At 45.0% G+C, this 14,652-nt stretch overlaps 1 protein-coding gene across 1 annotated transcript; it reads right to left on the minus strand.

Annotated features, from left to right (window-relative positions):
* Positions 1–880: 880 nt before the first annotated feature.
* fktn (fukutin) lies at positions 881–14,170 on the minus strand. The gene is made up of 10 exons (XM_079755544.1): positions 13,816–14,170; positions 13,188–13,226; positions 12,807–12,995; positions 12,136–12,291; positions 10,932–11,062; positions 8,812–8,944; positions 3,695–3,824; positions 3,190–3,323; positions 2,053–2,195; positions 881–1,964 (listed from the first exon to the last, which is right to left on the minus strand). Exons 1-10 carry the CDS (start codon positions 13,909–13,911, stop codon positions 1,748–1,750), a joined length of 1,368 nt encoding a protein of 455 aa, XP_079611670.1. The 5' UTR covers positions 13,912–14,170; the 3' UTR covers positions 881–1,747.
* Between the last annotated feature and the right edge of the window lie 482 nt (positions 14,171–14,652).

Genomic DNA, 14,652 nt, shown 5'->3' on the forward strand with positions numbered 1-14,652 from the left:
TATCAACATCTATTCACTTTAAAGTGTAGGACGAGTTAGGTGTAGGGTTGAGAGGGAGCCAGGAGGAGGACGAAGTTGGAGGAAGAGGTGGTAGGTGTAGGAGGATGTGGGTGGAGGCAGTGGTAGTAGTTGGTTGAGGTGGAAGGAAGAGACGCTGGAGGAGGAGGAAGTTAGTATCGTGGGGAGAGTGGGTTTGGGGGGGAGGCGGCAGGAATAGGTGATTGAGGAGGAGGAGGAGGAAGTGGTGGTCGGAAGAGGAGATCATAGAAGGAGGAGGAGGAGGAAGTGGTGGGTGGAGGAAGCGGAGATGGTGGATGAGGAGGAAGAAGTGGTAGGTTAAGGAAGAGGAGGAGGAGGAAGAGGAGGAAGTGGTGGGTGTAGAAAGAGGAGGTGATGGAGGATGTAGGAAGAGGAGGTGATAGACGAGGAGGAAGTGGTGGGTGGAGGAAGAGGAGGAGGAGGGAGAAGTTGTAGGTGGGGAAGAGGAGGATGTGATGGAGGAGGAAGTGGTGGGTGAAGGAAGAGGAGCTGATGGAGGAGGAGGTATTGGGTGTAGGAGGAGGTATTGGGTGTAGGAGGAGGAGGAGGAGCTGTTGGGTGAAGGAGGAGGTGCTGGTGGATATGTTTTACAGAATGTGGGAACAGTTATAATACAGTTGATTATTCCCCAGCTCAGAGATCAGGATGTTCTCACGAGGCTGGAGCAGAGCTGCTGGGACAAACACTTCCCTCAGGATTAACTCTATAAATACTTGAACCTTAATCTGAATATCTATAAACTAGAATCTATAAACACACCCTTTGAACAATCAAACCCTTCCTGTTTGAACAATGTTTTGTCGGAACTTTATTGTTCAATGAAAACTAAAACAGTCGGTTTTGTAAGAACATTTATGCTTGAAGTGACATTAATCGTTAGCATGGGGCAAAACAAATGACTGTTTCTTATGACATTAATAAGATGAAACAAGATGAACACGTCAGAACAGTTCACATTGACAGCAGCATAAAGGCAAAAACAAAAATTAAATTAAAAACAGCTGTGCCCACGCCATTAGCATTGATGGAGGAAATTATCTGTAATAAAGTCCGGCTGACGCGGCCAATACTGTAAAAATGTTTTAGCAAGGTCCTGTCGTCTTTGATGGAACATGTCAGCATGTCTGGCATAGTTGGTTATAATACTGCGTTAGTATGAGTCAGTGTGAGCTAGTATGTCTGAGTCAGTATGTCTGAGTCAGTAAGATTCAGTATGTCTGAGTCAGTGTGAGTCAGTTTATCTGAGTCAGTAAGGCTCAGTATATCAGTCAGTGTGAGTCAGAGTGTCTGAGTCAGTATGAATCAGTATGTCTGAGTCAGTGTGAGTCAGTGTGTCTGAGTCAGTATGAGTCAGTATGTCTGAGTCAGTGTGAGTCAGTGTGTCTGAGTCAGAGTGTCTGAGTCAGTATGAGTCAGTATGTCTGAGTCAGTGTGAGTCAGTGTGTCTGAGTCAGTATGAGTCAGTATGTCTGAGTCAGTGTGAGTCAGTGTGTCTGAGTCAGTATGAGTCAGTATGTCTGAGTCAGTGTGAGTCAGTGTGTCTGAGTCAGTATGAGTCAGTATGTCTGAGTCAGTGTGAGTTAGTGTGTCTGAGTCAGCATGAGTCAGTATGTCTGCGTCACTGAGTCAGTGTATCCGTGTCATTACGAGGCAGTATGTTGCGGTATAACCGATGCAGTGTGATGAACTGTATCTGATGCTGTGTATCTCAGTAGGACTGGATGACCTGGCCCCAGTCCCCCCGGGGCCAGACTCCGTTCTCCATCACGTTTGCGGGCGAGGTCTTCCAGTCCCAGGCGGTCTCCGGGGACGACCACGCCTCGTGCCCGTAGTTGGCGCGCACATAGTCCAGGGTCGTGCACGGAACACGCACACGCACGCCCGCCAGCTCTGCCCAGCAGAGTTTGAAACTAGGAAACACATACCTTGAGACAGAAAGACAGGTAGATAAGACAGGCAGCTAGGTAGGTCCGCCAGACAGTAAGGTAAGACCAACAGACAGGTGTGTCTAACTTGAACTTCCTGCCGCTCTTGGCCTGCGTGCCGCCATTCCAGACTACGCTCACTCCCTCGCGCTCCTCCTGGTAGAAGAAGAAGACGTCCAGCTTCACACCGCCCCCCGGAGACTGGAAAGACAGCTCCAGACTGTCCTCTACCTGGAGAGACAGTCATACATCAGCCCCTCCTCCACCTGGAGAGACCTTCATACATCAGCCCCTCCTCCTGAGACTGTCCTCTACCTGGAGAGACAGTCATACATCAGCCCCTCCTTATAGCTGGAGAGACCTTCATACATCAGCCCCTCCTCCTGAGACTGTCCTCTACCTGGAGAGACAGTCATACATCAGCCCCTCCTATAGCTGGAGAGACCTTCATACATCAGCCCCTCCTCCTGAGACTGTCCTCTACCTGGAGAGACAGTCATACATCAGCCCCTCCTCTAGATGGAGAGACCTTCATACATCAGCCCCTCCTCCTGAGACTGTCCTCTACCTGGAGAGACAGTCATACATCAGCCCCTCCTATAGCTGGAGAGACAGACAAACATTGACCAGGGGCCCGTACGGGCTAGGATCCACGTATAATCATTATGGTCAATGGGGTCCGGGTCGGGTCCCATTCTATTACCAGGGTCTGTTCATCATTATGTGGAACACAGAGGGGATCTGAGAAGAGCCAGGATCAGCACTGATACCAAGAGAGAGTGGAAGAGCTGTGTGGAGGCTGATGAGGCCGACCATCAGGCTCACATTACAGTAGCGGGAATAAGGTGAAATAACACAAGAGCAAAATTAGGAGGGAGAAGTTGTTGAGCGGTGCCAGCATGTGGTGGACTGCTACGGTTCTACCATATGTTGTATCTGACAGAATACATGTTATACTGTATTTATACTGTTCTACTGCTCAAAACTGTTTTTAGCAGTAGAACAGCCCCAACTGAAGTTACTGGGTTTGCCAGGCGATTCAAATACCCTACCATAAAGTAGTAATTCAGTAGTTTACTTGATGACTTGTTACACATTTTGCCTACAGTCTGTGGTGACCTAGCTTCAGCCTATTAGCATAGCAGGTTCACAAACAATAGCACAATGAGCCTGAGCACCGAGCTCTGTCTAATAAGCATGCCAATCTATCGGCCAGCAGGCTCACCCTGCCAAAGCTGTGTTTGAGGGGCAGGCCGGCGCTAGCAAAGGCGGTGGCTAGGTCGGGGCGATAGTGACGGATGGACACGCCCACGTCAACATCACGACTGTATGAGATGAACCCACACTGACGGTACCATCCTGGGGAGAGAGGGGATCGGTTAAAACACACACACACGATCGGTTAATACAGAGAGAGAGGAGAGAGGATGAGAGAGGTGTAGTTAACAGTGGAGAGAAGTAAAGAGAAGTGAAGTCAACAGTAGTGACAGAGGTAGAGAGGGGTGGAGATAACAGAAGAGAGGTGAAGTTTACAGTAGAAAGAGGTGGAGCTAACAGAAGAGAGAGGTGTCGTTAACAGAGAGAGGTGTAGTTAACAGAGAGAGGTGTAGTTAACAGAGAGAGGTGTCGTTAACAGAGAGAGAGGTGTAGTTAACAGAGAGAGGTGTAGTTAACAGAGAGAGGTGCAGCGAACAGAAGAAAGAGGCGTGGTTCACAGCAGAGGGACGGACCGAGGCAGGTCCCGCTGCTGATCCAGAAGGGAACGTTAAGGGAGTCCAGGGTCCGGGCGGCGACCGACAGCACGGAGCGAGCCGCCCTCCGGAACTCTGCTGCCTCCACAGAGCCATCTTCAGGGTAGAGCTAGAGGGTCAGGAGAGAGAGAGAGACACACACACACGTTTTAAAGGGGTGATATCATTATTTTTCGACTTTTCCATTTGCTTTTTGAGTATGCATGTTTAACGTCTGCTAAGCTAGAAAAAATCTAAGTCCGAGCCAGGTGGAGTATTCGCACAGAGCACGCCCCTCAATAAGTGCGTGAAACATATTGTTTGCCCTCAAACCTTACTTCCGTAAGGTTTGAAGGGCAGAAGTCCCGCCTCCCCGACTACCCGTAATGTTTACAACTTCTCGTGGGTGTGAATTTGTCGACACACACGCAAAAGTGTTCGACCAATCACAGCAGACTGGGATACTCTGGAGGCGGGCCTTAAAGCAACATCATACAAAACAGAGCGTTTTTGAAAAGACACTGAAATAGGTTTCGCAGAAATGAACAGTATGAGAATAATAAGGGGTATTATAACATACAGGCATTTAACCCTATTCTAGTCGTACCCCCAAATGCAATTATGAACCCTAAAAAAGCATGATATGGGATCATTGAAGAAGTTGTTCCAGCCATCCCAGCAGGCCAGTACAGGTCCCAAAGATAACCAGGACATGTCCGGCCCCGGCAGAGTGCTCGCCCCCATGCTTTTGCTCACTAGCCCCAACAGGGGCCTCCAGCATCACACACCCAGAGAGCCTGAAGGAAGAGCCCCCTCCCTCCACGGGCCTCTGCTGCTCTGACTAGACCGGCTCCCAGCTCCAGGATCAACAGCCTGTGTAGCAGACTGCTAATGAGCCAACTCATCCACCACAGACTGGGTTGTACAAATACATATCCCGACATAACAAAGAGATTCTACATCACGGGAATTAACATAAACTCAAGCATTTATATTTACTCTGGATGTGGTAGATGTATTCAGATTGAGCAAGCAATGGTTGATCTGAAGACATCTGCAAACATCTTCATTTAACTGTCTGTGTCATTTGCTATGTTTAATAATTATTTATTCATTTGTTTTCTTGTCTCGCTTGGCTTCATGTTCTTGTACAAAAATGTGTTAATTAAAAATGTATTCTTGTAATATCCTGGCTCTCTACTCCTCAGCATTTGGTCTGAACAGTTTTAAACTAATCATAAACATGGTGTAAAGCTGATCACTAACTGGCCACCAGCGAACGGAGAAATGATTGTTCATGGTATATCTGATAAGGATACATGCTCATGTGCTGTCTACATCCCCCCATGTGAATCCCCTTACGTCAGGGACGACATATTCCTTGACTTGAGTCAGATATTTGAACACCAAGGAAAGGATGACGTCATCATAAATAGTGACTTCAATGCCCGGACTGGAACACAACCTGATGTATCAGGTACTAAAGAAACATTTACTCCAAATTAAACGCCTATGGCTTATTTAGGCCCCGTCCACACGTAAACCATACGTCTTGTGCGTTTTGGCCGACCGTCCAGACGGATCCGGTGTTTTCAGTGGCCGAAAAAACACTTTTTTGAAACCAAGTCCCAGGGAGGATAAGATAAAAACGGCACTATGCGTTTTCGTGTTCGGATTCGTGTGGACGCCAGATGCGCAAACGATGACGTAATCAGGAGGGGAACGTTAGAGTTCCGCCTAATTTGTTTTGTTTGATTTGTATTATTTTTGTAGCTTTAAACGCAGCCATTTGGTAAATTAAATTTCCAACTGTACATTAAAAAGTATTTTTGTGCTCAATCTAAAAGGTTAAAAAACTGTTTTCTCCGCCTCGCCTTCTTCTTTTATTGGTGGTTTCTACAGCTAGATGAGTTTTCGCATGAGTCCATCTTTACGGAAATATTCGTGAAACGCAGCAAAGGATAACGGAGGGGAAAAAATTGTTTTCGCCCGTGTGGACGGGGCCTTAATCTGCCTCCTTGAAATAAACATGATACTATCAACAGAAAAGGTAAAGATCATTTACAACTGTGTTGAAGCCTGAGTCTCCTCATTGTGAATGGTCATGTTATAGGGGACTCCATAACATAAAGTTAGTGCTCATCCCTTAGCAACAGCACTGTAGATGACATCTTCACAGACATGGTCCCATACTTTTTCAGCGAGTTCACAGTCAAGCCCCCCCAACCCCCTTATCAGACCCCAGCCAAATCACTCTCTCCATCAACAAACTTCTCACACACTAAGCCCACTATGGTGTTCAGAATACAGAGACCCTACAGATGGACCCAAGAAAGCACTGAACAATACCAAGACGCAATGAATAGCGGAGAGACTAAATCAGGGACAGAGGTGTTTCCTGAATATCAATAGCCACACACTATTGAAGGCATAGCTCAGGCTGTCCAAAACATTAAAAGGGACAGGCCGAGATATTTGTAAATTGTTTCCCGGTTTTACCCGGATTCAGCTGTTTAATTCCAAATTCATCATCGTATAACCAGAAGGGGAGTTCTCTGGCATTGACTCCCAGAGTTACCCTAGCCTAACTCCTGTTCATGGGAGGGGAAAACTTTGTTTTTAATTACTTTCCAATGTGCTCAGAATAGTCCCTTACCCACCCTGCCTGGATGCAACAACATGAATATGAATCTGGTTAAGACAGGCAAACGCCTAGTTAAAGATATATTGGCAAATCCCTTTAATTACAAAGTAAAGCCAACAGCAACATCAGTAGCACTGAAAACATGCCCAAATGAGAAAGTGGTCCATTCTTGGTCCACTGGAACATTCTCTGTAAGAGAGCGTAGAAAACTAGTTGTAAAGACGGAGAGATTGAACACGATCAGATTCTGTTCAGATTAACACCAATAAAGAATTACCTAGAAAAAATAAAAACAAAAAGCAGAGAATATTGAATTGAACATTAAAGATATACAAAAAAAAACATGAGCAGGGCTCTAGACTAACTTTTTTCACTAGGAGCACTGTGGCCCCTAACTGAAAATTTTAGGGGCACAACCAGAAATTTTAGGGGCACACACCGTAAATCAACATGCCAATGTGGTTTGGTCATTTTTTTTCCCACTGTATTACTAATACATATTTTGATAATAAATTCTTCAGTGTCACATTTTATTGTGATTCTCATCTATGTCAACTGTTTCCCATGGGCTGTTTCCACGTGTGCGCACATGCGTTCGACGAGCACGGAAGCGACAGTTTCACGGGAGTGCGCCCGTTTGTCGTGCTGATTGACAGGAAGCTGCGCCTCTTCTCTGCCCGCCTGCCTGTCCATTGAGAATGCAGCAGGCGCGACAAACGCCTCCCGTGTGAAAAGCCCTTCATGGCACATGAAGTCCTGACCGAGTTCGGTGACCCGCACAATTTTGATGAAATGGGTGAAAAATAATGTACTGTGTCGGACACGGGTGCTGGTCGGGTCGGACGCCTGAACAGCGCGGGACGAAAGCGGGTTTTGCGATTGCAAGCGAGACTTCTCCGGTGCTGGATATGTTATTCAGGAGCAGAGGAGTCAACTAAAAGCGTCAACAGTGGATGATGTGCTTCATTTGCACAGCAATCTAAAGCACCAGGCCAAGCACAACATAGTGTAATTCCCCGGCGTTCCATCTAATGTGTCTAATTTTCCTTTGGGTGCGGGTCAGGTTGGGTGCGGAATGTAATTCGCGCTACTGTCGGAACACGGGTCGGATGCGGTTTTAAAGGTCCCACGACATGCCACCAGGGGTGGGTTGATTAGCCGTTACAAGCCGTTTTGGAAACCTGTCCCTTATGACATCACAGGTGGGCGTGTCCACCTAAATGTGTGCTGGATAAGTCAGTCTACCAGCCTACCCAGTGGACTGTAGCAAACGTTGCTCATCTATCCGTCACACATCTAGGTCGACACGCCCACCTGTGATGTCATAAGGGAGAGATTTCAACGGCTAATCAACCCACCCCTGGTGGCATGTCGTGGGACCTTTAAGTATTGCGGGTACGTGCGGGTGCGGGTTTGCAAAATAAGACCCATGCAGGACAGGCACCGGCACACTAGCCGCAGGTCGGAAAAACGAGTCAATAGTTTACTCACAGAGACATTTACGCACGCTCGATATTTAATCTCTAGGACCCTCCCCCTCCACACATTAGCCACTAACAGTGGCCATTCCCTATCCTTCTCAAGGCCTTTTTATGGTCCCACGTTCCTGCAACGCAATGACCATGCAGACGCTTCAACGCAGTTGTGAACGTTTATGGTTCTGCGTCGGGTTTTAGTAAGCGGAGCAATCCCAGCCCTCGACGAAGGTTACGATTTTTGGGAGGCGCACGTCAGGCCCTTGCGGTGGACGCAAGGAGGTCGCAGTCTGGAGCCCTGATGAGTTCCCCATCACCATAGTGGCTGAAAACTCAATTACAGGGACCTTCCAATAAAAATGCCTGAGGCACTGAAAGTATTCGAAATTGAATGGTGAATAATACTATTAGCTACACACCTCCTCCTCCTTAGAACACTTAGAACTACTATAATATGGTTGTGGGTGTGACCTCAGAATGAGTCCTCCCAACACACCACAGAGTTCTACTATAAGTGTCCTTGGGGGTAAAACCTCTCTTGGACGCAGTCCTCAAAATCAACCGTGGCCAGACGAGCGGACACACACCGTGGTGAAATATAAGATTCTTAGAAACCCAACCCTTATTAGTTTATTCAATAAAAGTAGTAGATCTATGAATGTCATTCACCACTATGAATGAATAAGAGGGCTGTGTGTGGTAAAAAGGTTTAAGGCTGTTACCTCCACCATGTCCTACAACGTACAGTGACCATGGTCACTGTGACAAAGATTACCCCATGTGACTGGTTAAAGTGATTTAGATAAAGTGAACTAGAGCCGTCAAAAATCATCCTTGGTGCCATATGAAAATACCTACCTTCACATAAAACAATACAGGCCAGGACAGGCCACGGTAGTTGTTTGAGAGGGAGGTGTGATGGGGGGGGGGAAACATAGTAAAAACATAGCCTCAAACGACAGATTCTCACACAGACACAGACACACACACACACACACCTGGTAGAAGGCACGGGCCTCTTTGTGGCGGCACTCTATGAAGTCTGCTTCGCTTCGCAGGGTCAGGAAGTGGGAGGAGTTTCGTGGAACCTGTACATCCAGTCCATCCAGCACCGTTAGCACCAGATCTGGCCTATATACACAGAGACGTTTAGACAAACACACACACACACACACACACACAGTGCGAGTGGAATTAATACGTGTCGTTTTCTACTTTCCATATTCCATACTACAACTCACAACTTAAACATCTTGACTGACTGTAACTAACGTAGTTAGTAGACCTATTAAAGGTAATAGAGTTAATCATAGAATAACGCATGTCTAGACGGACAAGGAACAATTTAGGAAAATGAGCCCGATAAAAGAGGCGACAGACACAATTGCCAGTTTATGCATAGCAATTGCAATCTTCAGATCCATGGTATTTGATCAGAGCTATGAAATCTCCTAGGGAGACAAACTCATGATGCTGTCGTGTGTTATAGAGGTTTTTCCATGACCACAACATAGGAGAATACCGCGATAACAAGTTCAAACCCATCCTGGCTACCCGGTATAGGGGCCGGCCAGCAGAGTGGAAATCATAACAGCTGTCGTCACATGACATCTGTGTAACTTCCTATCCATGAAATAACACCAGATATGAATAGGGTTTGCCCAGTATGGCTTTGTAAACATTGCTGCTGTCGCCTGAGGCTTAATGAAGGCCGGGGAACCAGATAATAAAGTCAAATGATGTAAGTGAGTTTAGTGAGTGTACAAGTTTCTTGATTGTCTAGAACAGTGGTTCTCAACTGATCTGGCCTTGGGACCCACATTTTTCATGGTCATTATGTCGCGACCCATTTTTATTAAAAACTAGCAAATTTATTTCTCTAAAACAATCACACATACACAATTGTAATCACAAATATAATCTTCAAGTTGGCTTAGTAAACGGATTGTTTTTACTCAACAAGTGTTCAGTGAAGCTTTTCAGATAGTTGGGGATGTGCTTTTTTCCTGTCTCCTGTGCTTTGTTTCAAAGTCTGGGGTGATGGTTGACAGAGCTACTCTCAGATCATGTTCAGCGTCCAACCTGTTCCTCTGCTTGGACTTGAGCTGGACCAAAGTTGAGAAGCCACTTTCGCAGAGATAGGTAGTGCTGAACTTAGTAATTAAAGTGATATGTAGGCCGACACATAGGAATCATAAGTCAAAACGGGCTACATTTGGCTGAATTATAAAAGGTATAAGTGGTCATTTGAAGAGCCGTTTGGGAGCCGAAAGAGCCGGCTCTTGTTGGTGAGCTGATCCAAATTATCCGGCTCACTAAAAATAACCTAAAATCTCATCTCTAATCAGATGGCCTAATCACTGGTAATATTTTTAGCTATTTTATTTTTTCTTCTACACTCCGCGACCCATTCAAAATGAGTCCGCGACCCACTTTTGGGTCGCGACCCACCAGTTGAGAAACGCTGGTCTAGAACACTTAAGAATTCAGCCTGAACAAGTGTTTTCCTCACTGCTAAATTAAAAAGAGATTTCGTCCAACTAAATACCCAAGGATTCATGGGATGACTCTTACAATTGAGGTATGAAAGCTGACAATAACTACGCTCTGGGAGCAGGCTCTGGAAAATAACATACATTTGGTTTTCCAACTTTGAGTTATACAATTAGGCCTGCAAATGTTTAAAGGCAGTCTGGAGCTCATCAACAGCCTGTCTCAGCGAAGAGGCAAAGCAACAATTGTATCATCTGCATAAAGATGCACCTTAGCTGTACGCATGTTCTTCCCGATGTTTCTTATTCTGTTCCGTTCTTATTCTTAAGAGCTGAGAACTCTGTAATCGGTGTGATTTTTTTAGTCTGCATCCATAAATCTAACAAATATAAGTGCATCGAATCAATCTGACTCACTTTGGACTAACCCTGACACTTATTCCATCTTTTTGTATTGTTCTTCTATGATTTTATTGCGCTGCGCGAATATTGTAATTAATGTTGCTTGAGGGAAACGTTTGAAAGTATATCTTGCCGCAGATTTGGGAACCAAGAAAGCACAACATTACAGGTTGTGTTATATCGATGCACATTATAGCGAAGGTGTAGGAAACAATGTGTGTCACCTGCGATAGGCCCCGGCGTGGCGTCCGTAGGGCAGGGCGTTGGGTGGGGCCAGGCTGCGGTCTGCACTGGGTGCTAACCGCAGGGGGGCGTGCCACAGATAGCCCCCACTCCTCTGGTAGAGCAACACCACCTGGAGGTGGACACACTCTCTTCTTATTAGAAATACCCACATCCATCCATCCATCCATCTATCTATAGAAGAGAGAGAGAGAGAGAGAGAGAGAGAGAGAGAGAGAGAGAGAGAGAGAGAGAGAGAGAGAGAGAGAGAGAGAGAGAGAGAGAGAGACTATAGAGAAAGGCTTTCTCACAGGGCACAGCAAATATAAACTATTTTAGAAAATTGGAACTGCCATCCTCTGTTTTGGCAATATATGTATTTCTTAAATGCACAAATTTCCAGCGCTTCACTTTTGTTTTCCTTAGGCTTCATTAGTATTCTTCCTATATTATTCTTTACAAACGTGCAATGCTACTTTTCCTAAAAATATTAAGTTATTATCTTACTAATAATACTTCTATCATACCAATACTACTATGTATCCTACTAATACTGTAATATACCAATGCTACTTATCATACCACTACTGTATCATACTAATACTACTTATCCCACCTTTTCAACGTTTCTACACATCTTAAAAATATGTAGTTATATAAACATATGTTTAATCATACTTACACTACAGCACTTAATGCATTTTCTGCAGGAAACGCATCTTCTAGTTTATCTTCTAGATGTCTGTCTGCTAAAATGAACCCACCTTAACATATAATTGGTAATATATCTTCATAGAAGGCCTTTATTATATTCTGCTTTGGACTTGCCCTCAAATGTATGTAGAATACAAACTCAACTGAGAATGTTCATAACAACAAGGGATTTCTGCCTCCCTTTATGTCCTGTCCTGCCCCCTAAAGGCTTAGAAAATAAATGGCTACAAGGCCAACTTACCTACCACTGCCATAACGTAAGGGACAACAATTCTTTATTCATTGTTGTTTTCCAGTTTTTGGTTGTTTTGTGTTTCTTTCTCTACATATTTATTTTTGTGTTTTTTTCATGTACATTTTCCTGTTATTTATTTGTATGCAATGGATTATTTTTTGCATATAACTTTCATGTCAGTAAACCAAAAAATTAGAAACACTCACTTTTCATAGAGACAAAGAGAGTGAGCGAGGTGGGAAAGAGAGAAAGAATACCTGGACGATGTGACCATGGGTTGAGCGGAACAGGAAGTGCAGAGGGATCTGGGCTGCCGACAGCTCCGCCCCTTCCTCCAGCAGCCGGGGGTCACGACCGCGCACCTGCTCCACCTCCAGGCCCTTCTGACTGGCTGCCGTGGCAACAGCCTGCCGCTGGGCCACCAATGGTTATGGAATGGTTATGATACGTTACCATAAAGTTATGACAAAATTACAATAAAGGTTACCATAAAGTTAACGTAGAGTTACTGTTAAGTTATGGTAATTAATTCTACAGTTACAGTAGAGTTACGGTTTAGTTATTTTGAAATAATGATAAAGTTATCGTAAAGTTATGGTCAAGTTACGGTTCAGTTATGATAGAGTAGTCGTTTGTATAGGTGTACATCTTTTGTAAAATCCTTGCAAGTATTAGCTTTAAGTTCTCTACACATGTTCTGCTGAATTAACAATACATTACCATATCTGCAGAGTGAGCTAACATAACTCTTTATCACCGCAGTCGTTTGAGGACTGCCAGTGGTTGTATTATTAAAGTGCTAACAGCTAATATCAAGCATTTACTTGGCATTAAGATACCATTTCACAACAGTATAATAATAATAATAATAATAATAATAATAATACTGGGTATGATTGTTAACTAAGTTTAAACTGAGCCCACTCACATCGTACTTCCAGTGGTCGGCGATGGCGGCGAAGGCAGTGACTGGCCTCCCGGTGCACAGGATGCTACAGCCACGCCCAACGCCCGCCGATCCACCTGTCTGGCCAATCAGAGACAGCGCTGTTGGGTCGGCCAGGAAGATGGGCAGGGCCAGCTTGCGGGCCACAGCCATCACACGCCTCAGCGCTTCCTGTTGGGAGAGGGGGTGTACGTCACATTACGACACATTTTATGAAAGACCAACAGCCAGACAGGCAAACAGATATCTAAACAGACAGACAGAAAGACAGGTAGATAGACAACGAGACAGACATGTAGACAAAGACAGACAGAGAGTCCGACAAACAGAGAGACAAGACACACAGGTAGATAGATGACTCACCCATTGATTGTCTTTCTGCCGTGAAGTGTTTCCTCCATTCTATTTTAAATACATTAAAAAAGAAAATAGCATAACTTGGTACATACACATACATGACAAATCACCAACCATGACACTATAACGTCCACCATGACATCATAACGTCCACAATGACACTATAACGTCCACCATGACTCTATAACGTCCACCATGACTCTATAACGTCCACCATGACATCATAACGTCCACAATGACACTATAACGTCCACCATGACATCATAACGTCCACAATGACACTATAACGTCCACCATGACTCTATAACGTCCACCATGACATCATGACGTCCACCACCATGACACTATAACGTCCACCATTACTCTATAACGTCCACCGTGACATCATATCATCCACCATGACATCATAACGTCCACAATGACACTATAACGTCCACCATGACTCTATAACGTCCACCATGACTCTATAACGTCCACCATGACGTCCACCACCATGACACTATAACGTCCACCATGACTCTATAACGTCCACCGTGACATCATATCATCCACCATGAAATCATAACGTCCACTATGACACTATAAAGTCCACCATGAGATCATGACCACGGGGGTTCACGTGCTCAGTGCTCACCGATGACTGGCGGTAGTAGTAGAGCTGGAAGAGCAGGAAGGCGGAGCTCGCCGCTACCAGGACCGCAAGGAGGCCGGTCTTGTTCAGCCGTGGCATCCCCGTTAACCGGGAGAATCGGTTCTCCCGCTACCCCGATTGAACCCAGTAACCGTGGCGACACAACAGGACCACACGAGTCGCTGTGATCGATACGGTGCTAAGGCTTCGTCTACTGTTTTTTTTATTATTTGATTGTTCATTTATTTACTTGTTTGTTTCGCCTACCAAGAACGCAAGAGCGCGTCGCTGGTATTCAAGGCATGTTGTGTGGAGATCTGATTACGCTCTTTAACAGCTTATAATACATCCATGTCTGACGGCAAATATTATAACTGCGCATGCGCATGATGGGTATGTTGATGATCGTCCGCGCGCTTCCGTGTCCTGCGCGTCGTATTGAAACCGCTTTCAAGATAAAAGTCCCAGTGTATCGTGTGTGATTTCTCATCGATACCAATGTGTTGCAATGATGACTAGTTCATAAATATGTATATGTATATCCAGGGGCGTAGGAGTGAGTTTAACATTGGGGGGGGACACATATCGGAAACCTGACAGATCCGGTATAATTTTTAGGTGGGACAAATGCGCCTGTCTCCGATATTGGAGGGGACACGTCCCCTCCATCCCCACCGGTTCATACGCCCTTGTGTACATGTGTATATATATATATATATATATATATACATATATATATATATATATATATATATATAATTTTATACTATAAATAGCTTGCATGTAATATATTCATTAGTATAAATAGTTCTAATTGTACCATGTTGAACTAATAAACGA

Source organism: Pollachius pollachius (genome assembly GCF_949987615.1).
Source record: "Pollachius pollachius genome assembly, chromosome: 18".
In the NCBI taxonomy this organism is placed as follows: Eukaryota; Metazoa; Chordata; class Actinopteri; order Gadiformes; family Gadidae; genus Pollachius; species Pollachius pollachius.

Coding starts and splice junctions, on each gene's coding strand:
- fktn (XM_079755544.1), bottom strand. CDS start 13,911: ATGCCACGGCTGAACAAGACCGGCCTCCTTGCGGTCCTGGTAGCGGCG. Junction 12,996..13,187: donor GGCAGAAAGACAATCAATGG/GTGAGTCATCTA, acceptor CTCTCCCAACAG/GAAGCGCTGAGGCGTGTGAT. Junction 3,825..8,811: donor AGGCCCGTGCCTTCTACCAG/GTGTGTGTGTGT, acceptor CTGACCCTCTAG/CTCTACCCTGAAGATGGCTC.